At 42.3% G+C, this 23,449-nt stretch overlaps 1 protein-coding gene across 4 annotated transcripts in view; it reads right to left on the bottom strand.

Moving 5' to 3' along the window:
• LOC112223895 (inhibitor of nuclear factor kappa-B kinase subunit alpha) overlaps positions 1-23,062 on the bottom strand; it is a 28,719-nt gene extending 5,657 nt beyond the window's left edge. The window contains exons 1-10 of one of the 4 annotated variants that reach the window (XR_002949389.2): positions 22,249-23,062; positions 22,001-22,095; positions 20,355-20,472; positions 18,529-18,598; positions 18,175-18,263; positions 17,978-18,067; positions 17,762-17,886; positions 17,571-17,678; positions 10,882-11,017; positions 10,494-10,694 (exon numbers count right to left, since the gene is read on the bottom strand). Coding sequence is in view for 3 of the 4 variants with exons in the window: in XM_024387213.2 (XP_024242981.1) it covers positions 10,494-10,694; positions 10,882-11,017; positions 17,571-17,678; positions 17,762-17,886; positions 17,978-18,067; positions 18,175-18,263; positions 18,529-18,598; positions 20,355-20,472; positions 22,001-22,095; positions 22,249-22,353 (1,137 nt within the window). In the remaining variant the exon portion in view is untranslated. The remainder of the gene's footprint in view (positions 1-10,493; positions 10,695-10,881; positions 11,018-17,570; positions 17,679-17,761; positions 17,887-17,977; positions 18,068-18,174; positions 18,264-18,528; positions 18,599-20,354; positions 20,473-22,000; positions 22,096-22,248) is intronic. The other 3 variants (XM_024387213.2, XM_024387214.2, XM_024387215.2) reach the window with 3 other exon arrangements.
• Between the last annotated feature and the right edge of the window lie 387 nt (positions 23,063-23,449).

Raw genomic sequence — 23,449 nt, 5'->3', positions numbered from 1 at the left:
CTGAGGTTGAAGAGGCGCTGCTGCGCCTTCCTCACGATGCTGTCTGTGTGAGTGGACCAATTCAGTTTGTCTGTGATGTGTATGCCGAGGAACTTAAAACTTGCTACCCTCTCCACTACTGTTCCATCGATGTGGATGGGGGGTGTTCCCTCTGGTGTTTCCTGAAGTCCACAATCATCTCCTTAGTTTTGTTGACGTTGAGTGTGAGGTTATTTTCCTGACACCACACTCCGAGGGCCCTCACCTCCTCCCTGTAGGCCGTCTCGTCGTTGTTGGTAATCAAGCCTGCCACTGTTGTGTCGTCCGCAAACTTGATGATTGAGTTGGAGGCGTGCATGGCCACGCAGTCGTGGGTGAACAGGGAGTACAGGAGAGGGCTCAGAACGCACCCTTGTGGGGCCCCAGTGTTGAGGATCAGCGGGGAGGAGATGTTGTTGCCTACCCTCACCACCTGGGGGCGGCCCGTCAGGAAGTCCAGTACCCAGTTGCACAGGGCGGGGTCGAGACCCAGGGTCTCGAGCTTGATGACGAGCTTGGAGGGTACTATGGTGTTGAATGCCGAGCTGTAGTCGATGAACAGCATTCTCACATAGGTATTCCTCTTGTCCAGATGGGTTAGGGCAGTGTGCAGTGTGGTTGAGATTGCATCGTCTGTGGACCTATTTGGGCGGTAAGCAAATTGGAGTGGGTCAAGGGTGTCAGGTAGGGTGGAGGTGATATGGTCCTTGACTAGTCTCTCAAAGCACTTCATGATGACGGATGTGAGTGCTACGGGGCGGTAGTCGTTTAGCTCAGTTACCTTAGCTTTCTTGGGAACAGGAACAATGGTGGCCCTCTTGAAGCATGTGGGAACAGCAGACTGGTATAGGGATTGATTGAATATGTCCGTAAACACACCGGCCAGCTGGTCTGCGCATGCTCTGAGGGCGCGGCTGGGGATGCCGTCTGGGCCTGCAGCCTTGCGAGGGTTAACACGTTTAAATGTCTTACTCACTTCGGCTGCAGTGAAGGAGAGACTGCATGTTTCCGTTGCAGGCCGTGTCAGTGGCACTGTATTGTCCTCAAAGCGGGCAAAAAAGTTATTTAGTCTGCCTGGGAGCAAGACATCCTGGTCCGTGACTGGGCTGGGTTTCTTCCTGTAGTCCGTGATTGACTGTAGACCCTGCCACAAAAGCAGTGGTTCGTGCCTTCAGTTTCACACGAATGCTGCCATCAATCCACGGTTTCTGGTTAGGGAATGTTTTAATCGTTGCTATGGGAACGACATCTTCAACGCACGTTCTAATGAACTCGCACACCGAATCAGCGTATTCGTCAATGTTGTTGTCTGACGCAATACGAAACATCTCCCAGTCCACGTGATGGAAGCAGTCTTGGAGTGTGGAGTCAGCTTGGTCGGACCAGCGTTGGACAGACCTCAGCGTGGGAGCTTCTTGTTTTAGTTTCTGTCTGTAGGCAGGGATCAACAAAATGGAGTCGTGGTCAGCTTTTCCGAAAGGGGGCGGGGCAGGGCCTTATATGCGTCGCGGAAGTTAGAGTAACAATGATCCAGGGTCTTTCCACCCCTGGTTGCGCAATCGATATGCTGATAAAATTTAGGGAGTCTTGTTTTCAGATTAGCCTTGTTAAAATCCCCAGCTACAATGAATGCAGCCTCCGGATAAATCGTTTCCAGTTTGCAGAGAGTTAAATAAAGTTCGTTCAGAGCCATCGATGTGTCTGCTTGGGGGATATATACGGCTGTGATTATAATCGAAGAGAATTCTCTTGGTAGATAATGCGGTCTACATTTGATTGTGAGGAATTCTAAATCAGGTGAACAGAAGGATTTGAGTTCCTGTATGTTTCTTTCATCACACCATGTCACGTTGGCCATAAGGCATACGCCCCCGCCCGTCTTCTTACCAGAAAGATGTTTGTTTCTGTCGGCGCGATGCGTGGAGAAACCCGCTGGCTGCACCGCTTCGGATTGCGTCTCTCCAGTTAGCCATGTTTCCGTGAAGCAAAGAACGTTACAGTCTCTGATGTCCCTCTGGAATGCTACCCTTGCTCGGATTTCATCAACCTTGTTGTCAAGAGACTGGACATTGGCAAGAAGAATGCTAGGGAGTGGTGCACGATGTGCCCTCTCCGGAGTCTGACCAGAAGACCGCTTCGTTTCCCTCTTTTTCTGAGTCGTTTTTTTTTTTTGGTCGCTGCATGTGATCCACTCGGTTACACTGGTTGTAAGGCAGAACATAGGATCCGCATCGCGAAAAACATATTCTTGGTCGTACTGATGGTGAGTTGACGCTGATCTTATATTCAGTAGTTCTTCTCGGCTGTATGTAAAGAAACCTAAGATGACCTGGGGTCAGTCAATATGTCAAAATCCATCAAGCGTTATGATGAAACTGGCTCTCATGATGACCGCCACAGGAATGGAAGACCCAGAGTTACCTCTGCTGCAGTGAATACGTTCATTAGAGTTACCAGCCTCAGAAATTGCAGCCCAAATAAATGCTTCACAGAGTTCAACAGACACATCTCAACATCAACTGTTCAGAGGAGACTGTGTGAATCAGACCTTCATGGTTGAATTGCTACAAAGAAACCACTACAAAAGGAAACACTAATCAAACAAGACTTGTTTGGGCCAAGAAACACAAGTAATGGACATTAGACCTGTGGAAATGTGTCCTTTGGTCTGGAGTACAAATTGGAGATTTTTGGTTCCAACCGCCGTGTATTTGTGAGACGAGGTGTGGGTGAACGGATGATCTCTGCATGTCTATTTCCCACCGTAAAGCATGGAGGAGGAGATGTTATGGTGTGGGGGAGCTTAGCTGGTGACACTGTCTGTGATTTATTTAGAATTCAAGGCACACTTAACCAGCATGGCTACCACAGCATTCTGCAGCGATACGCCATCCTATCTGATTGGGCTTAGTGGGACTATCATTTGTTTTTCAACAGGACAACGACCCAAAACACACCTCCAGGCTGTGTAAGTGCTATTTTACCAAGTAGGAGAGTGATGGAGTGCTGCTTCAGATGACCTGGCCTCCACAATCCCCCGACCACAACCAAATTGAGATGGTTTGGGATGAGTTAGACCGCAGAGTGAAGGAAAAGCAGCCAACAAGTGCTCAGAATATGTGGGAAGTCCTTCAAGACTGTTGGAAAAGCATTCCTCATGAAGCTGGTTGAGAGAATGCCAAGAGTGCGCAAAGCTGTCATCAAGGCAAACGGTGGCTATTTGAAGAATCTCAATTATAAAATATATTTCTATTTTTGGGGTTACTACATGACTCCATATGTGCCATTTAATAGTTTTGATGTCTTTACTATTATTCTACAATGTAGAAAATAGCACAAATAAAGAAAAACCTTTGAATGAGTAGGTGTTCTAAACTTTTGACAGATAGTGTATGTGTGTGTTATGGTTGGGTGATGTCAACCCTTTTCCTGACTATATACCCATAAAACATAGTGATATACGATGCTATCGCCCCTAATTTTTATTTTAAAAAATTATCCACTAAAATGTCAGTTGGGCTATAGCGCGAAATCAAATGATGAAAGACAATGTTGTTGAAAGCCTGGGCAGAAGCAATGGCAAATATTTTCTGATATTCCTTTCTGGCGGAGGAGCAGAAGAGGTCTGACATCAATAAGGGATCCTAGTGTTCACCTGGTCAGTCTGTCACGGAAAGAGCACATGTTTTGTACACTCAGTGTATATGGCTAATTAAGCAGCACATATATAACGCAGCACTTGTAGATTCGCACAGAAAGCAGCGCCACAGATGAAAGGAGAAACTAGTGATCAAACCTGAGTTAGAACTATTGGATATCAGAGCGGAGGTAACTCACCAGCATTATGACCAGTAATACGACTTTTCCCGAATCGGAGCAGTTGTTCGTACCCCCCAGGGCAATTGAACTGATTCGAGTAGCCGATCCAAAACTCCGCCGGCGGAGGAGAGGTACTCGGAGTGGTCATCTAGTCTGATTCAGGAGGTGCGCACACAACCCACCGCTTACGAGTATTTGAGAAAAAAAAATGTTGCTAAAGTTCTATCAACTGTAGTACTGCAACACTCGAGCATGCTACTCTAACTTCTGGGATGCCTACAAGGCCCTCCCCTGCCCTCCCTACAGCAAAGCTGATCACGACTCAATTCTGTCCCTCCCTTCCAATAGGCAGAAACTCAAACAGGAAGTACCCGTGCTAAGGACTATTCAACGCTGGTCTGACAAATCGCAATCCACGCTTCAAAATTGTTTTGATCATGCGGACTGGGATATGTTCCGGGTAGCCTCCAAGAATAATATAGATGAATACACTGATAAAGTGACTGAGTTTATCAGGAAGTGTATAGGAGATGTTGTACCCACTGTGACTACTAAAACCTAACCACAAACCATGGATAGATGGTAGCATTCGCACAAAATTGAAAGAGCAAACCATCGCATTTAAGCATGGCAAGATGACTGGGAATATGACTGAATACATAATCATAATATGTTGTGCTTTCGCTGTAAAGCATTTTTTAAATTGGACACGATGGGCAGATTAACAATATGTTTATCTTTCATTTGCTGTATTGGACTTGTTAATGTGTGAAAGTTACATATTTCTAAAACATATTTTTGAATTTCGCCTTTTCAGTGGAATGTTGCCTGCCCTAGAAAGGTTAAGAGATACAATTATGTGTGTTTCCTGTCCTACATGAGATCACCAAAAGAAACACACTCGTTATGACTGTCCCTTAAGTGTCCGCGGAAAAGTTAACCCTCGCAAGGCTGCCGGCCCAAATGGCATCCCTAGCCGCGTCCTCAGAGCATGCGCAGACCAGCTAGCTGGAATGTTTACGGACATATTCACTCTCTCCCTACCTCAGTCTGCTGGTCCCACATGCTTCAAGATGGCTACCATTGTTCCTGTTCCCAAGAAAGCAAACGATAACTGAACTAAACGACTATTGTCCTGTAGCACTCACTTCTGTTATCATGAAGTGCTTTGAGAGACTAGTCAAGGATCATATCACCTCTACCTTACACCCTAAACCCACTTCAATTTGCTTCCCACCCTAATAGATCCTCAGACGATGCAATCGTCATCGCACTGCCCTCTCTGTGCAACTGGGTCCTGGACTTCCTGACGGGCCTCCCCAGGTGGTGAAGGTAGGAAATATCTCCACTCCGCTGATCCTCAACGCTGGGGGCACCACAAGGGTGCGTTCTCTGCCCGCTCCTGTACTCCCTGTTTACCCATGACTGTGTGGCCATGCACGCCTCCAACTCAATCATGAAGTTTGCAGATAACACAACAGTAGTAGCCTTGATTACTAACAACGATGAGACAGCCTACAGGGAGGAGGTGAGGGCTCGGAGTGTGATGTCAGGAAAATAACCTCTCACTCAACGTCAACAAAACAAAGATGATTGTGGACTTCAGGAAACAGCAGAGGGAGCACCCCTCAATCCACATCGACGGGACACCAGTGGAGAAGGTGGAAAGTTAAGTTCCTCTGCATACACATCACCAACAAACTTAAATTAAGAAATTTGTCTTGTCACCTAAAACCCTCAAACTTTTATAGATGCGCAATTGAGAGCATCCTGTCGGGCTGTATAACCCGCCGGGTACGGTAACTGCAAGGCCCACAACCGCAGGACTCTCCAGAGGGTGGTGTGGTCTGCACAATGCATCACAGCGGCAAACTACCTGCCCTCCAGGACACCTACAGCACCCGATGTCACAGGAAGACCAAAAAGATCAAGGACAACAACCACCCGAGCCACTGCCTTGAAATTGTACCCTTCAATAAATGAATCACTTTAAATAATGTCACTTTAACAATGTTTACATATCTTGCATTACTCATCTCATACAGTGTCAAGAAAAAGTATGTATAACCTTTGGAAATACCTGGAATTTTGCATAAATTGGTCATAAAATTTGATCTGATCTTCGAAAGGCTGGTCATGGCTCACATCAATGCAATCATCCCAGAAACCCTAGACCCACTCCAACAGATACACAGATGACACAATGTCAATCACACTCCACACAGGTCTTTCCCATCTGGACAACAGGAACACCTACATGAGAATGCTATTGATTGAACAATGAGCCATAGTGCCCACAAAGCTCACCACTTAGCTAAGGATCCTGTGACAAAACACCTTCTGCAACTGGATCCTAGACTTCCTGACGAGCCGCCCCTAGGTGATAAGGGTAGGCAACAACACATCTGCCATGCTGATCCTCAACTCGGGGGCCCCCCCTGTACTGCCAGTTCACCCATGGAGTCGTGTTTGGCCACGGAGGCAACACATCATTAAGTTTGCTGACGACAACAGTGGTAGGCCTGATCACCGACAACAATGGGACAGCCTGTAGGGAGGAGGTCAGAGGCCAGGATAACAACCGCCCCCTCAATGTGAGCAAGACAAAGGAGCTGATCCTGGACTACTGGAAAAGGAGGGCCAAACATGCCCCCATTCACATCGATGGGGATGTAGTGGAGCGAGTCGAGAGTTAAGTTCCTTGGTGTCCATATCACCAACAAACTATCATGGTCCAAACACACCAAGCCAGTCCTGAAGAGGGCATGACAACACCTAGTCCCCCCCCCCCGGAGATGTTGAAAAGATGTTGCATGGGTCCCCAGATCCTCAAAAAGTTCTCCAGCTGCACCATCGAGAGCATCCTGACCGGTTGCATCACTGCCTAGTATGGCAACTGCTCATCATCTGACCATAAGGCTCTACAGAGGGTAGTGCGTACGGTCCAGTACATTACTGGGTCTAAGCTTCCGGCCATCCAGGACCTACAGTGCCAGTCAACAGCTGGTTACTACATGTTACCATATTTCATAGTTTTGATGTCTTTACTATTATTCTACAATGTAGAAAATAAAAAAAATAAAGAAAAACGCTTTAATGAGTAGGTGTGTCTAAACATTTGACTGGTCCTGTATATACACTAGGCGGTGTCAGAGGAAGACTCCAGTCACCCAAGTCATAGACTGTTCTCTCTGCTACCGCACGGCAAGCGGTACCGGAGTGCTAAGTCTAGGTCCAAAAGGTTCCTTAACAGCTTCTACCCCTAAGCTATAAGACTGCAGAACAATTAATCAAATAGCTCCTCGGACTGTTTACATTGACACCCCCCTTGTTTTTACACTGCTGATACTCGCTGTTTATTCTATGCATAGTCACTTTACCGCTACTTTCATGCATGTACAAATTAACCTGTACCGCCACATATTGACTCAGTACCGGTACCCACTGTATATAGCCTCGTTATTGTTATTTTATTATGTTACTTTTTATAAAAAAAATTACTTTATTTACAACATTTTATCTTAACTCTTTCTTGAGTAAGCATTTCATGCTATGGTCTGTTGTATTCGGCACATGTGACAAATACAATTTGATAACATATATATTGAAATAGACTATAGCAAATAGGAATAGGCAAATTACTCAGAACGCCACTTGTGTGCTGCCCTGCAAGAGTCTGTTTTTTACTGAGCTGCGCCAGTCAAGTTTAAATAGGCTAAACCATCGTCTGTCACATCCCAATGTAGTCACCATGATGACTGTCAGTCATAGATGATGCTATCGTCATATTTTCCAACCCTTGTGTGTGTGTGTCAGACCTGGGTTCAAACACGTACATTTGATTATTTGTTATTAGGAGCCTGTCAACTTGAAAAGTTTTAGGGTCATTAACAATGTTCCCTCTTAGCTGCGGGCTAAGAGCTCCTCTGCCGGCAGAATAAATATCAGCTTCCGCAGAGAAACATGAGATTGAACTTCAGTTTTCCTCTTTAGTTAACACTATCAACGTTTCACTCTATTGTGGGAATTGTGCTCAAATAAACTCAATATTAGCCACTGTCAATGTAACATACCAAAACAAAACGAACTATGGAAGACTTATACAAAACTGTGCAAGAAATGTACTTGTACGCAGAGCGAATTGGAGTATGATTGTATTGTATTGACATGCCTGTACTCTACACAGACCGGTGGGTCATAACCAATCAGAGTTGCAGTAGGCCTATATGCAAATAGACCATTGTCATATATGGATCTGTGCCATTCACTTTGAACTGGACTGTGTTTAAAGCATGAGCGGTCACAAGTAGATGCTCTTGTTTTGAGATCAAAGCAAGAGCTGCATGTAGCCACCTGTGCACATTTGTTCATATTCTTTGCTAGTTAGTGAGTTGTAGTTATTTCTAGCCATTTTGAATCTCAAGTCAGGTAAAGAGCTTTTTTTTAAAGTGGCAGTGTTGTATTTTGAGACAGTCTTGAATAAGCTAAGTAGCCAATAGGCAGAGCATGCTGCTTCTGATTCTCTGTAATAATGGTATGGGAATAATACTACTTTATTTTGTAGTGGTTTCTTGCATCAAACATTTACATTCACCTCCTTATCTAAAGGACAAGTGGATAAACAGGTTAATGTCAAGCCCTGCATACATTTTTCAAAAGTCTCATGGAATGTAGGTCTCCATTGAACACCACACATTTGCTGCTACCGTGGGTTGAACGATAGAGCAGCTATTTCCATGTTAAAATTTAATGGATGCCTTTTTCTCCATTGTTTTTAATGGTAGGCCACTCTGGTAGGCCTACATTATGATCAAGTAGCCGCAGTACATTTCTGTTAAAACTAACTTAAACCAGGTACAGCCTCAATGCTCAAATTAAACACGTGCCGGAAGTTGTACAGAATTTCCACAACATTCAAGTTTGTGCTCACATACCTGAAATTTGCTGTGTTGATTTTTGTTTTTAGAGGAACAATCTTCTCATGGACAAATTTGTTCTTATCACAATAGTCCCTAAAGTGTTTGAGAAATATATCCAAAATGTCAATTTATTTGCCGCGTTTGATCCAGAAAAACACCGGTTCCAACTTGAGCAACGTGACTACAAAATATCTCAAAAGTTACCTGTAAACTTCACCAAAACATTTCAAACTACTTTTGTAATGCAACTTTAGGTATTTTTTAAATGTAAATAATCCATTAAAATTGAAGACGGGATGATCTGTGTTCAATACAGGAGGAAAACAAACTGTAGCTTTCTGGTCACGCTCCTCTATCTAACAGTACACTTCAAGTGACCCTCGTTCAAGATGGCCGTACTTCTTCATTACACAAAGGAAAAACCTCAACCAATTTCTAAAGACTGGTGACATCCAGTGGAAACTAACGGCAAGAAGGTCTGTTAGAAATCTGGATTCCCAATGAAAACTCATTGAAAAGAGAGTGACCGCAAAAGCAAAAAAATTCTGAATGGTTTGTCCTCAGGGTTTCGCCGCCTAAGTTCTGTTATACTCACAGACATGATTCAAACAGTTTTAGAAACTTCAGAGTGTTTTCTATCCAAATCTAATAATATGCATATCTTATCTTCTGGGGATGAGTAGCAGGCAGTTGAATTTGGGCATGCATTTCATCCGGACGTGAAAATACTGCCCCCTGTCACCAAAAAGTTAAAATTAAGATATGTGTAGTTATTTGGATTTTTACTAATTCTCTTTGAAAGACAGGGTCCTGAAAAAGGGACATTTATTTCATTTATTTTATTCATTTATATTTTTGCTGAGTTTAGTTTGCATTGCAGTACATAAAATGTGGTAGTTGACTAGTACTAATAGTTGACTCAAAGAGAAAGTTGAACAGTTTTGAACAAATTCATTCCTTTAATAATGAAGCGAGAGCTAGCTATATTTCGTTTTTTTTTTTCACTTTCACTTAACTAGCAAATGCAGCTAGCTAGTTTAGCCAACTCAAACAGAGAGGGATGTGTTAGCTAGCTGGCTATCCAGCAATGACACACATCCAAGTCAAGATAAGCTGCTTAACTACTTGCTTACTCAAATTTCTCTTGACCTGTGCACCTGCGTTGTAACCTTTCATTCATAGGCTTAGTTGTAGAAACATCATGACGGGTATAGGGACAATTGAAATATCATGTTGTGGCCTAAACCTATCGATGTTACATTGAACTGGGTGAATAGAATAAAAATGACAGTCATCCAGTAATAGAAATAATGCCATGCTCATTAAAAAAAAGCAATTGTCTTCCATCATCTTAAACGTCACTGACGGCCACTGCAATACACTAACGCAAAAAGAATATCATAACAAAAACCATGAGTCAAATTGACCCCTGAATTGATATATAAACTCAATACATGAAGTCATGACTAAGAATGATTACCTGCTGCATTGAAAGATTACTTGCTGCAGCCAATCTACAGCACTAGACTAAACTTCCCTTGTGTCATCCTTCTGTTATTGAGAGATAAACATGGTAAAGATTTCACTGATTATCAAGCTATCTTAAGATGAATGCACTAATTGTAAATCGCTGTGAATATGAGTCTGGTAAATTACAAAAATGTTAATGTAAAATGTAATCGAAATACCCTAAATAGTATTTGAACCCGTCTGGTGTGTGGACGCACGAGCTTGTACCGGTCCATCAGGGAGGCAATGTGCTGGTGGTCTGCGAGGGTCCAGGGAGACTCCAGTCTCCAACAGCAGCTCCTGGCTGAGCGGAGGGATGTGTGTGTGGGTGTGTGTCTCCACACGCTGCTGCAGGGAGTGTAACCCCTCCTCACTGCCAAGGACGAAGGAGTGGAGCTGGGCCGATGTCATGTCCAACACATGCATCACCTAGAATGCACACATATGCATAATTGTATGGATTTGTTTGACAAGACCATTAGTCACATCAATTTACAAGAGGCTCATGTTACTATCCAATTAATAAGATTGAACAGTCCCTTGCATTCAGGCTGAATTTGCTGGTGCCGCAACCACTTGCTAAGTTGTTTTCAAGCATTGCAGTGTGTGTGTGTACCTTCATGTTGAGTATGTTCTGTAGGGTAGTGTAGCAACAGGGTGTGTGTGTGTCACGGTCTGTCACTCCTCCTCTTGTCGCAGGGTCCCACAGCAACAGCATCTGTAGCAGAGATTCCACTGGCTCTAACAGGGACCTACACACAGACACACGAAAAAGTACAATTTTCCTCACATAGAAAAAGGTAACACATTGAGCAAAAACAAAACAACATTTTAAATAGACGGGATCACAAGTTCCGAAAACTGCTGCTAATATAATGCAATAATATCCTGTACATTCCATTTAGCAGATGCTTTTATAGTCATGCGCATACAGTAACAGTCAAAGGTTGACACACCTACTCATTCAAGGGTTTTTCTTCATTTTGACTATTTTCGACATTGTAGAATAATAGTGAAGACATCAAAACTATGAAATAACACAAAGGGAATCATGTAGTAACCAAAATAAATTTGAGATTATTCAAAGTAGCCACCCTTTGCCTTGACAGCTTTGCACACTCTCGTCATTATCATGACGGTCCTGTGAGGATCCAAATAGGTCAGATCGGGGGACTTGTGGGGATTAACAACTCATGTCCTGTTGTAAATCAAGTTGAGAAGATTCAGGTCTCCCTCTCCAAATTCACCAACGGAAAGTTACTTTGTTTCAAGAGACTTTTCCCGCCGAAACTCTAACATGTTCAAAAGCGAATACCGCTCTGTCATAATCCACTCACAGACACACACACACCTCCATCAGGCTTGGGGCGTGCTATCAACATGAGATGCAACCCTCCCCCTCCTCCACAAAAAAATAGATGTTTTCTGAAAGGGTCGTAGGGGAGATAAAGAAGAAAAAAAATAAAAATAGAGTTGTGGTTGATATGTACTATTCCATTTCTAAAATATTCCGAAAGATTGTGCTTTCGTGATCTGTAATAAGTTTTACAGCGAGTATAAAACGGCAAAGCTGACAAATTTCTTTGAGCAGCTCTCTCCCTAGACAGACTGGGGAGAGCAGAGTGGCGACCACCCTACGAAAGCCAAGGTTAGCGGAGTAAACGTTTGAGTAAAACGCCACTCTCCTTGAGTCTTTCAATGCTTGCCACAGTCTTCCCTGTTACCAATTCAGTCATGGTGATCTGCTGCTGCAACTGTTCTGACATTCTCATATGCTTTACTGATTCGAAGTGATTGTCGAATTTCTCTAGTTTCCAAAAACATTTGGAAATTGTTTTGCATGGTCGTTAGCTGTTATTTTTGTTGGCAAATGAGATTGATTTCTGTTCATTGTACTGCCTGTCAGTCATCAACAAATCACCCATCATCTTAGCAAGTGAATACGCTGACAGGCCAGGGAGAAAACTTTGTTGACGAGTTTTTGGATTGGGCCATTTTCCACGGTAACAGTGCAGTAATTGGTCAAAATTACAAACCTGCTTTGATTGGACCCTTTTATGTGCTAAAAGGGGATTGGTCAAAATTGCAAGCTCTCGCATAATATGTGCAGATGTGTTGATTTTGCATTGATTATGCGATCGCAGAATACTGGAGGGACTGATAAGAGATAATTGTTTTACATAAACTTTGCAGTGACAAGTCACACCCGAGTGAGGTCAGAGAGCGTGTCAGCCTGACGAAAACGCAATTTCGAACAAAATGATGGGGTTAAGAATTAACATACCAGAACACAAAAGTGTGAAGCTGCCGCTACACGTTTAAAGTTGTTTGAACTTTGAATCTCAACACGAGGTAGAGACTATAAACTCACCTCCTGGACAATCACTGGTACGGCTGATTACTTAATGCAGCTAAAGTATATTCGAAAGCGAATTCAAGTAGGACCATCCTACTATTCTGCTCAAACCATCGTATTACGCTACTCTCATCACCCCACTGGGAACCATCGACCTGTCTGGCTAGCCTATCTTCAACGAAGCATCTTCAGGAGCAAATGGAAGGAAAATAAACTAAGTAGTTCTGTTCAGGACTACGAGACAAGTCACCAGATACCGGACAACTACAAAGAAGGACAACAGTATTAGACTTTGTTGGAACCACTTTGGACAATCAGCGCCTTACAAGCGTGCCGCAAAAATTCCCAACTCCCTTCACAAGGCGGCTCTGTCCACCGAGAGAGATCCGGCGAACCAAAACATTTCACATACAGTGGGGCAAAAAAGTATTTAGTCAGCCACCAATTGTGCAAGTTCTCCCACTTAAAAAGATGAGAGAGGCCTGTAATTTTCATCATAGGTACACTTCAACTATGACAGACAAAATGAGGGGGAAAAAATCCAGAAAATCACATTGTAGGATTTTTAATTAATTTATTTGAAAATTATGGTGGAAAATAAGTATTTGGTCAATAACAAAAATTTATCTCAATACTTTGTTATATACCCTTTGTTGGCAATGACAGAGGTCAAACGTTTTCTGTAAGTCTTCACAAGGTTTTCACACACTGTTGCTGGTATTTTGGCCCATTCCTCCATGCAGATCTCCTCTAGAGCAGTGGTGTTTTGGGGCTGTTGCTGGGCAACACGGACTTTCAACTCCCTCCAAAGATTTTCTATGGGGTTGAGATCTGGAGACTGGCTAGGCCACTCCAGGACCTTGAAATGCCACTCCTTCGTTGCCCGGGCGGTGTGTTTGGGATCATTGTCATGCTGAAAGACCCAGCCACGTTTCATCTTCAATGCCCTTGCTGATGGAAGGAGGTTTTCACTCAAAATCTCACGATACATGGCCCCATTCATTCTTTCCTTTACACGGATCAGTCGTCCTGGTCCATTTGCAGAAAAACAGCCCCAAAGCATGATGTTTCCACCCCCATGCTTCACAGTAGGTATGGTGTTCTTTGGATGCAACTCAGCATTCTTTGTCCTCCAAACACGACGAGCTGAGTTTTTACAAAAAAGTTTTATTTTGGTTTCATCTGACCATATGACATTCTCCCAATCTTCTTCTGGATCATCCAAATGCTCTCTAGCAAACTTCAGACGGGACTGGACATGTACTGGCTTAAGCAGGGGGACACGTCTGGCATTGCAGGATTTGAGTCCCTGGCGGCGTCATGTGTTACTGATTGTAGGCTTTGTTACTTTGGTCCCAGCTCTCTGCAGGTCATTCACTAGGTCCCCCCGTGTGGTTCTGGGATTTTTGCTCCCCGTTCTTGTGATCATTTTGACCCCACGGGGTGAGATCTTGTGTGGAGCCTCAGATCGAGGGAGATTATCAGTGGTCTTGTATGTCTTCCATTTCCTAATAATTGCCTCCACAGTTGATTTCTTCAAACCAAGCTGCTTACCTATTGTAGATTGTCTTCCCAGCCTGGTGCAGGTCTACAATTTTGTTTCTGGTGTCCTTTGACAGCTCTTTGGTCTTGGCCATAGTGGAGTTTGGAGTGTGACTGTTTGAGGTTGTGGACAGGTGTCTTTTATACTGATAAGTTCAAACAGGTGCCATTAATACAGGTAACGAGTGGAGGACAGAGGAGCCTCTTAAAGAATAAGTTACAGGTCTGTGAGAGACAGAAATCTTGCTTGTTTGTAGGTGACCAAATAGTTATTTTCCACCATCATTTGCAAATAAATTCATTAAAAATCCTACAATGTGATTTTCTGGATTTTTCTTCTCATTTTGTCTGTCATCGTTGAAGTGTACCTATGATGAAAATTACAGGCCTCATCTAAGTGGAAGAACTTGCACAATTGGTGGCTGACTAAATACTTTTTTGCCCCACTGTAAATACATGAATGATTACTTACTCAAGGAGGATGACAGTTTGTGAGCAAAGCATATGATTACTGTAAGTGAGAGTAGTTTCTAAAACATACATCTCTCCCAATCTCTTTTGTAACAAGCAGCCATATTGTTGTCAGTCTGCTAGGGACCTGTTTTTAACGTATTAACTGTGTATGTTTATCCTGTGTTACTATTTAAATCAGCTAGAAAATAAATAATTAAACCAATTTGTGTAGTTCTGAATCAAAAGCAAGGCTCAGGTTTTTGCAGATGCAAGGAGGTTACGACTGTTCAGATTGATATGATACGAGGTTATGATTAATAAGTTGACTGTTTATAGATGTGATAGACAAAATACCTTTTTAGAGATTAATTTGGGAGATGGTAAATCTTTAAACAATCACTCTTGTGGTGCCCCAGATCCTAATGAGTTAATTGTTACATGATTAATTTAAAATTGGGTAACAATTAAACATAGCTGGTTGATTAGATCAATAACATTCCTTAGATTCATGTTAAAGTCAAGTCACAACAGCATTCTCTCAACCAACTTTATGAGGTAGTCACCTGGAATGCATTTCAATTAACAGGTGTGCCTTGTTAAAACTTAATTTGTGGAATTTCTTTCCTTAACTTGTTATGGCTGCAATCCCACTATTGGGATAAGTGTCATCAACAACCGCTGAATAGCATAGCGCTACATTCAATAAATATTACAACAAATATTTATATTCTTGAAATCACAAGTGCAATATAGGAAAACACAGCTCAGCCTTTTGTTAATCCACCTGTCGTGTCAGATTTTGAAATGATGCTTTACAGGGAAAGCAATCCAAGCGTTTGTGTAAGTTTATCGATCACATGACAAAACATTAAGTACACTTAGCATCAGGAAGCTTGGTCACGAAAATCAGAAAAGCAATCAAATTAATCGTTTACCTTTGATGATCTTCGGATGTTTTCACTCACGAGACTCCCAGTTACACAACAAATGTTCCTTTTGTTCCATAAAGATGATTTTTATATCCGAAATACCTCCGTTTGTTTGTCGCGTTATGTTCAGAAATCCACAGGAAAGAGCGGTCACGACAACGCAGATGAAAATTCAAATAGCTTCCATAATGTCCACAGAAACATGTCAAACGTTTTTTATAATCAATCCTCAGGTTGTTTTTAAAAATATATAATCGATAATATATTAACTGCAAATGTCTTTCACAGTAGGAGAGGGAAAATCAATACCTATCCAAACTCTGTTGCGTGAGCAAAACTCATGTGACCACTTGTTGCGATGTTATCGTTCTGGCTAATTTTTCAAAATAAAAGCCTGAAACTATGTCTAAAGACTGTTGACACCTTGAGGAAGCGATAGGAAAAGGAATCTAGTTCATATCCCTTTAAATCCAGCAAAGGGAGGCTATGGAACATGGAGTTTTCAAAATAGAAGCCACTTCCTGTTTTGATTTTCCTCAGGGTTTCACCTGCAATATCAGTTCTGTTAGACAATATTCAAAGACAATATTTTGACGGGTTTTGGAAACTTTAGAGTGTTTTCTATCCAATAATAATATGCATATATTAGCAACTGAGACTGAGGAGCTGGCCATTTACAATGGGCACCTTTCATCCAAGCTACTCAATACTGCCCCTGCAGTCATATGAAGTTAATGCGTTGTGAATCAGTTATGTAGTGACAAGGTAGGGGTGGTATACAGAATATAGCCCTATTTGGTAAAAGACCAAGTCCATATTATGGCAAGAACTACTCAAATAAGCAAAGAGAAACGACAGTTCATTACGGAAAAATGAAAGAACTTTGGAAGTTTCCGCAAGTGCAGTCGCAAAAAAACAACAAGCGCTAAGATTAAACTAGCACTAATGAGGACCGCCACAGGAAAGGAAGACCCAAGAGTTACCTCTACTGCAGAGGATAAGTTAATAAGAGATAACAGCACCTCTGATTGCAGCCCAAATACACGCTTCAGAGTTCAAGTAACAGACATCAACATTAACTGTTCAGAGACTGCATGAATCAGGCCTTCATGGTCGAATTGCTGCTTATGAAACCACTACTAAATGACACCAATAAGAATAAGAGACTAGCTTGAGCCAAGAAACACGATCAATGGACATTAAACCAGGAGTCCAAATTTGAGATTTTTGGTTCCAACCGCTGTTTCCACCGTGAAGCATGGAGAAGGTGGTGAAATGGTGCTTTGCTGGTGACACTGTCAGTGATTTATTTAGAATTCAAGGCACACTTAACCAGCATGTCTACCACAGCATTCTGCAGCGATACGCCATCCCATCTAGTGGGACTGTAATTTGTTTTTCAACAGGACAACGACCAAAAACACACCGCCACGCTATGTAAGGGCTATTTGAGCAAGGAGGAGAGTGATGGAGTGCTGGATCAGATGACCTGGCCTCCACAATCCCCTGACCTCAACCCAATTAAGATGGTTTGGGATGAGTTGGACTGCAGAGTGAAGGAAAAGCAGCCAACAAGTGCTCAGCATACGTGGGAACTCCAAGACTGTTGGAAAACTATTCCAGGTGAAGCTGATTGAGAATGCCAAGAGTGTGCAAAGCTGTCATCAAGGCAAAGGGTGGCTACTTTGAGGAATCTCAAATATAAAATATATTTTGATTTGTTTAGCAATTTTTTGGGTTACTATATGATTTCATGGGTTATTTCAGTTTTGATGTCTTCACTATTATTCTACAATGTAGAAAATACTACAAATAAAGAAAAACCCTGGAATGAGTAGGTGTGTCCACACTTTTGACTGGTACTGTACATCTTATGCATGGTGGCCCAAAGAATCAAACCCACAATCCTGGCGTTGCAAGTACAATGCTTTACCAACTGAGCCATACAGGACCACTATGAGTGATGTGTGTGTGTGTGTGTGTGTGTGTGTGTGTGTGTGTGTGTGTGTGTGTGTGCATGTGTACCTGCTCAGATTGTTGGGGTAGGGTAGGTGTGTAGAGAATCTCACTTCTCCATTCATATCCTCTACAGCCATGATGTCCTTGGGACCTTTGTTGCGTACTTTATTGGTCCTACACACACACACACACTTTTACTGGTTCTACAAGAACATACAATTATTTGCCTTCTATTTTAGTGACAGACACACACTCACCACTGAACCGGCTGCATGTTGTGAAGGAACGGGCGGAAGCCACAGGTACACTCAAAGATCATGGTCCCAAAACTCCAGTAGTCCACTGACACAGTATAGGGCTTATTCTCAAACAGCTCTGGAGCCTAACATGCACACACACGTAACACACAATTCCCATTGGAAATAGATTCAAAAGCATATATTGTCAGTGTATAAAAAACGTTTTGGTCTCACCAGGTACTGCAGAGTTCCGACGAAGGATGTACAGAGACTGCCCTGGTCCAAGTCTTTAGCGTAACCCAGATCTATGATCTTATGGACAAACTAGAGGAGAGATAAATAGAAATAGGGAAAGATAGGGAGGAGAGATGGACAGCACCAATACTTATTTGAGTTTCCAAATACCTGTTTGTGTGTGTGTGTGCACTCACCTTCCCACTGGTCTCCTGCAGTACGATGTTCTCAGGCTTCAGGTCCCTGTGGATGATCTTATTCTCATGGAGGTACTGGATACCAGACCCTGTGTGTACAATAATGATACATTACCTAAAATGAAAAGAAACTCCCAAATGGTGCTTGCAAAGTATCAATGTACCAGCCTCAACTGGAACCAAACAGAAGTGAATGGGCCAAAACAGGGGGACCAATATCTAAATAAGCAACACTTGTTTGTTAAAAAATGTTTTGTTGCAAAGCATTTTGCTTTGGTGTACACTAATGAATACACCCCTGGAAAGCAACCTCTAGAATGAACGAGTGTATTTCACTATAAAGGGCTAGCTTACCAACATGGCTGAGTAGAGAAAGGACTTGACTCTCCTTCAGTCCACAGCAGTTCTCTGGCTTGTTCAGCAGCTACAGGGATCAGGAAAAACAGTCACATACAATTCATTGCCTTTAGAAAGTTCCCCCACTACTTGATTTTTTCCACATTTTGTTATGCAACAAAATGGGATTCAAGTGGATTTAAATGTAATTTTTTTGTAAACGATCTACACAAAATACTCGGTCAAAGTGGAATAAAAATGTTAAAAATAAAAGTTTAAATGAAAAATAAAGATAAGTATTAAACGCAGAGTCAATACATGCTAGAATCACGTTTGGCAGCTGTCTTTCTGGGTATCTAAGAGCTTTGCACACCTGGAATGTACAATATTGGTCAAGTTGGTTGCTGATCATTGCTAGAAAGCTTTTTTCAAGTCCTGCAATAGATTTTCAAGCCGATTTAAGTGAAAACTGTAACTAGGCCACTCAGGAGCATCGCAACTCCAATGACAAGTCTACCCAACATGATACAGCCACCTCCATGCTTGAAAATATGAAGAGTGGTACTCAGTGATGTGTTGGATTTGCCCCAAACATAAGGCTTTGTATTCAGGACAAAAATACAATTTCTTTGCCACATTATTTTGCAGTATTACTTTAGAGCCTTACTTCAAACAGAATGCATGTTTTGGAATATTTTTATTCTGTATAGGCGTCCTTCTTTTCACTCTGTCATTTAGGAGAAAATTCTACAATACTAACCTATCACAGCCATTGAACTCTAACCGATTTAAAATCACTATTGACCTCATGGTGAAATCTCTAAGCAGTTTCCTTCCTCTCCGGCAACTGAGTAAGGAATGGCGCCTGTATCTTTGTAGTGACTGGGTGTAATGATACACCATCCTAAGTTTATTAATAACTGCGTTATGCTCAAATGGATATTTAATGTCTGCTTTTAAATTTCTTTACACATCTACCAATAGGCGCCCTTCTTTGGGGAGGCATTGGAAAACCACCCTCATCTTTGAAGTTGAATCTGTGCTTGGAATTCACTGCTCGACTGAGGAACACTAGAGTTTATTGTATGTGTGAGGTACAAAGATGGGGTAGTTGTTAAACATGTTTATTGCACACAAAGCGAGTCCACGCAATGTATTATGTGATTTGTTAAGCAGATTTTTACTCCTGAATTTATTTAGGCTTGGCATAACAAATAGGTTGAATACATATTGACTCGAGACATTTCAGCTTTTCATTTTTTATTAATTTGTAAACATTTCTAAAAACATAAAATGTGGAAAAGGGGTACATATTTTTTATTTATTTTTTTACCCCTTTTTCTCCCCAATTTTGTGCTATCCAATTGTTTAGTAGCTACTATCTTGTCTCATCGCTACAACTCCTGTACTGCCTCCTGTACTGCCTCACAACCCAACCAAGCCACACTGCTTCTTAACACAGAACGCATCCAACCCGGAAGCCAGCCGCACCAATGTGTCGGAGGAAACACTGTGCACCTGGCAACCTTGGTTAGCGTGCACTGCGCCCGGCCCGCAACACAGGAGTCGCTGGTGCGTGATGAGTCAAGGATATCCCTACCGGCCAAGCCCTCCCTAACCCGGACGACGCTGGTCCAATTGTGCATCGCCCCACGGACCTCCCAGTCGCGGCCGGTTGCGACAGAGCCTGGGCGCGAACCCAGAGTCTCTGGTGGCACAGCTGGCGCTGCAGTACAGCGCCCTTAACCACTGTGCCACCCGGGAGGCCGGGGTATGAATACATTCTGAAGGTACTGTACACATGGCATCACTGCAGTTGTGTGTATGTGTGCACGTGCGTGTACCTTGCGTAGGTCTCCTCTAGAGCAATACTCCATGGCCAGTAGTGGCAGGTCATTGAGCGCTATAAAACTCATCTCCTCTGGAACCTCCCTGGCTCTCACCACATTATCATGGCTCAACCTGAAGAGGCAAGGAGACAAGATAGGAGTCAGGAGTCGAGGAGACAAGACAAGGAAGTAGGACACAGGAGAAAAGGACAGAAGGTGACAGTCAAGAGCAGCAAAAGATGATCTATAGTTACTGTACACTCTATCCAGTGGATCCCTGTGTTTATGCTTCTATGGAGTAAATCTGTTTGAATTCAATCACCTTTCGACAGCATCCCTTTAGATTTAAACAAAACTTTCCATACATGTTTGCCAATGGAAGTTGTCAGAAAGTGACATATTGGACATAAATGACAAAACATTCAGGAGACAAAAGGTGCTCAAAGTTGACCCATTTTGCATATCCCACCATACCATGAGACATCTATGGTCTTCATCACTGGAAAATATAAAGGGTTCAGTTTGATTTCATTTTAAAGCTTACAGAGTTGTCAAACTATGACAATTTCTTGGAAATAAAATGTATTCATAAAAAAAATGGATTGTTTTTTACTTTTAAGGTCAATTATACAGGATGGGTGTTATTTCAATCAGAAATAGAATTCAAAGAATGGATATTAGCCTTCAGACAAGGTCTGTTACAGTGACCAGCTGTCATGAGTCATGAAGGCAGTCAAATTCCAAATTAATAAATACAAAAATTGGCAGATTAATCGATACCGGCTTTTTTGGTCCTTCAATAATCAGTATCGGCGTTGAAAAATCATAATCGGTCGACCTCTAAATTAGAATAATAGTGAAGACATCAAAAATATGAAATCACACATATGGAATCATGTAGTAACCAAAACAGTGTAAAACAAATCTAAATATATTTGATATTTGATATTCTTCAAATAGCCACACTTTGCCTTGATGACAGCTTTGCACACTCTTTTCTTTCATTTTGGCACAAATGGAAATGTGGCACTGACTGACTCCCCCATGGCTTGACGTTTTTAGCATAGTCTCAATGAAGAGTTCGGCATTCGACTAGCCATGTGCTACATGCAGTTACAAACCTGCTAGAGTTAGCGGCAAGCAGATGAGCAATATCCACCGTCATACTACAGATGCAGCCTGAATGTCAAGCTGGTTAGATTTAGAAAACCCTGAGTAGATCTAGCTTTCTTTGTAGGATACCTCTCTGGAGCGCCAGGTAAGGTGGGTTTGCACTTTGAGGTTTTATTGGTTCCATTTTTTTCATATCACCTTTATTTAACCAGGTAGGCCAATTGAGAACAAGTTCTCATTTACAACTGCGACCTGGCCAAGATAAAGCAAAGCAGTGCGACAAAAACGACCCAGATTTACACATGGGATGAATGAACGTACAGTCAATAACAAAATAGAAAAATCTGTATACAGTGTGTGCAAATGACGTAAGGCAATAAATAGGCCAATAGCAGCGAAGTAATTACAATTCAGCAATTTACACTGGAGTGATATATGTGCAGCAGGCAAGTACAGCTAAAGTATTTGAAATTATTTTAAATAGTATTTGAACCCAGTTCTGACAGTGTTTGTGTGGTTATTACTAGATGTGTAGATGTGACACTCACTTCTTCATAATCTGTATCTCTCTACTCCAGCGTTCTCTGTTCTTTGAGTTCAGCTCCAGACGACACAATTTCACTGCGATCTTCTCTGATGTCTCCTTCACACACACACACACACACACACACACACACACACACACACACACACACACACACACATTCCTGCTGAGCATCTCAGAAGATAGTGTTGTTTGAGACTTTCATCTCCAGATGGCTTTATGTGTATGTGTAGTCATATGATCTGGACTCACCAGGTGCTGGTACAGGTAAACGTGTCCAAACCCTCCGGTCCCCAACTGCTCCTTCAGCTCCCACAGCCCACACACTTGGCTCTGTTTGACCGGGACTTTCTCCATCCCTCTCAGCTGTGGAGGGCTCGAGAGTGTAATATGTCAGTTACCCTGGACAGAATGACTTTCACGTGACATTTGCTGTGAAGCCTCCGGAGTAGTCTCCAACTGGAGTGTGCAGGACTTTTTTTCAGCCCTGCACTAACACAACAGATTCAGCTATGACGCTTCCGACCATGTCTAGTTGATCAGTTCAATCAGAATGTTTTATCAGTTTTATCAGGTGTGATAGTGTCAGGCTAGTAAAGGCCTTCTCTAGCGCTCCAACAACTCTGCAACTTTTTATTTACCAAGGCAGGAAGGCTGACAGAACAATACAATTGTTGGATATGCCTATATGCCCACAACCATGCCGTGTCCTAGTTCCACAGTGGACCGGAGTGGCTAGCTTGCCAGGTGAAGTTCGTAAAGCAAGACGTAAACAAAGTAGCTAGAGCTGTCCTGTCAAAACTCTTTCACTAACGCGTTAGCTAACGTTACTTGCTAGCCAAATGGCACTAGCGCTGAATACAACAATAAAACCATCTAGAACAAATAACGGAAAGATATAAAACACCGTTGATAGTAATTCATTTCTAGATTAATTGGCTACCGGTATATTTGTTCGACGCTAAAATGAAACAAAGTGGTAATATTAGCTATGTCTTAAGAGTCAAAAGCGGCTGCTGTTGCTTCTTCTTCGATGAGTTTTAACGGCGGTTAGCATCCAATAAATGTTGCATTACCGCCACCTACTAGACTGGAGTATACCTGCCTTATACTTTGCTTGAAAAAAATATAAATAAACAAATACCCTATCATCTACAGTGGTTCCCAGACGTTTTATAGTGCTGTACCCCTGCAAACATTCAACCTCCACCTGCATGCCCACTCTAGCACAAGGGTCAGCCTCAGCGCATTCTCAAACACACACACACTATACAATACATTTATTGAACATAAGAATGAGTGGGAGTTTGTCACAACCAGGCTCGTGGGAAGTGACAAAGAGCTCTTATAGGATCAGGGCACAAAAAATAATATAATAATCAACAATAAATGTTGCTCTTTATTTAGCCATCTTACATATAAAACTTTATTTGTTCATCAAAAATGGTGAATA

The sequence above is a fragment of the Oncorhynchus tshawytscha genome, linkage group LG24, assembly GCF_018296145.1.
Source record: "Oncorhynchus tshawytscha isolate Ot180627B linkage group LG24, Otsh_v2.0, whole genome shotgun sequence".
NCBI classification, from domain to species: domain Eukaryota; kingdom Metazoa; phylum Chordata; class Actinopteri; order Salmoniformes; family Salmonidae; genus Oncorhynchus; species Oncorhynchus tshawytscha.
This window is presented reverse-complemented; position numbering and strand designations above follow the sequence as displayed.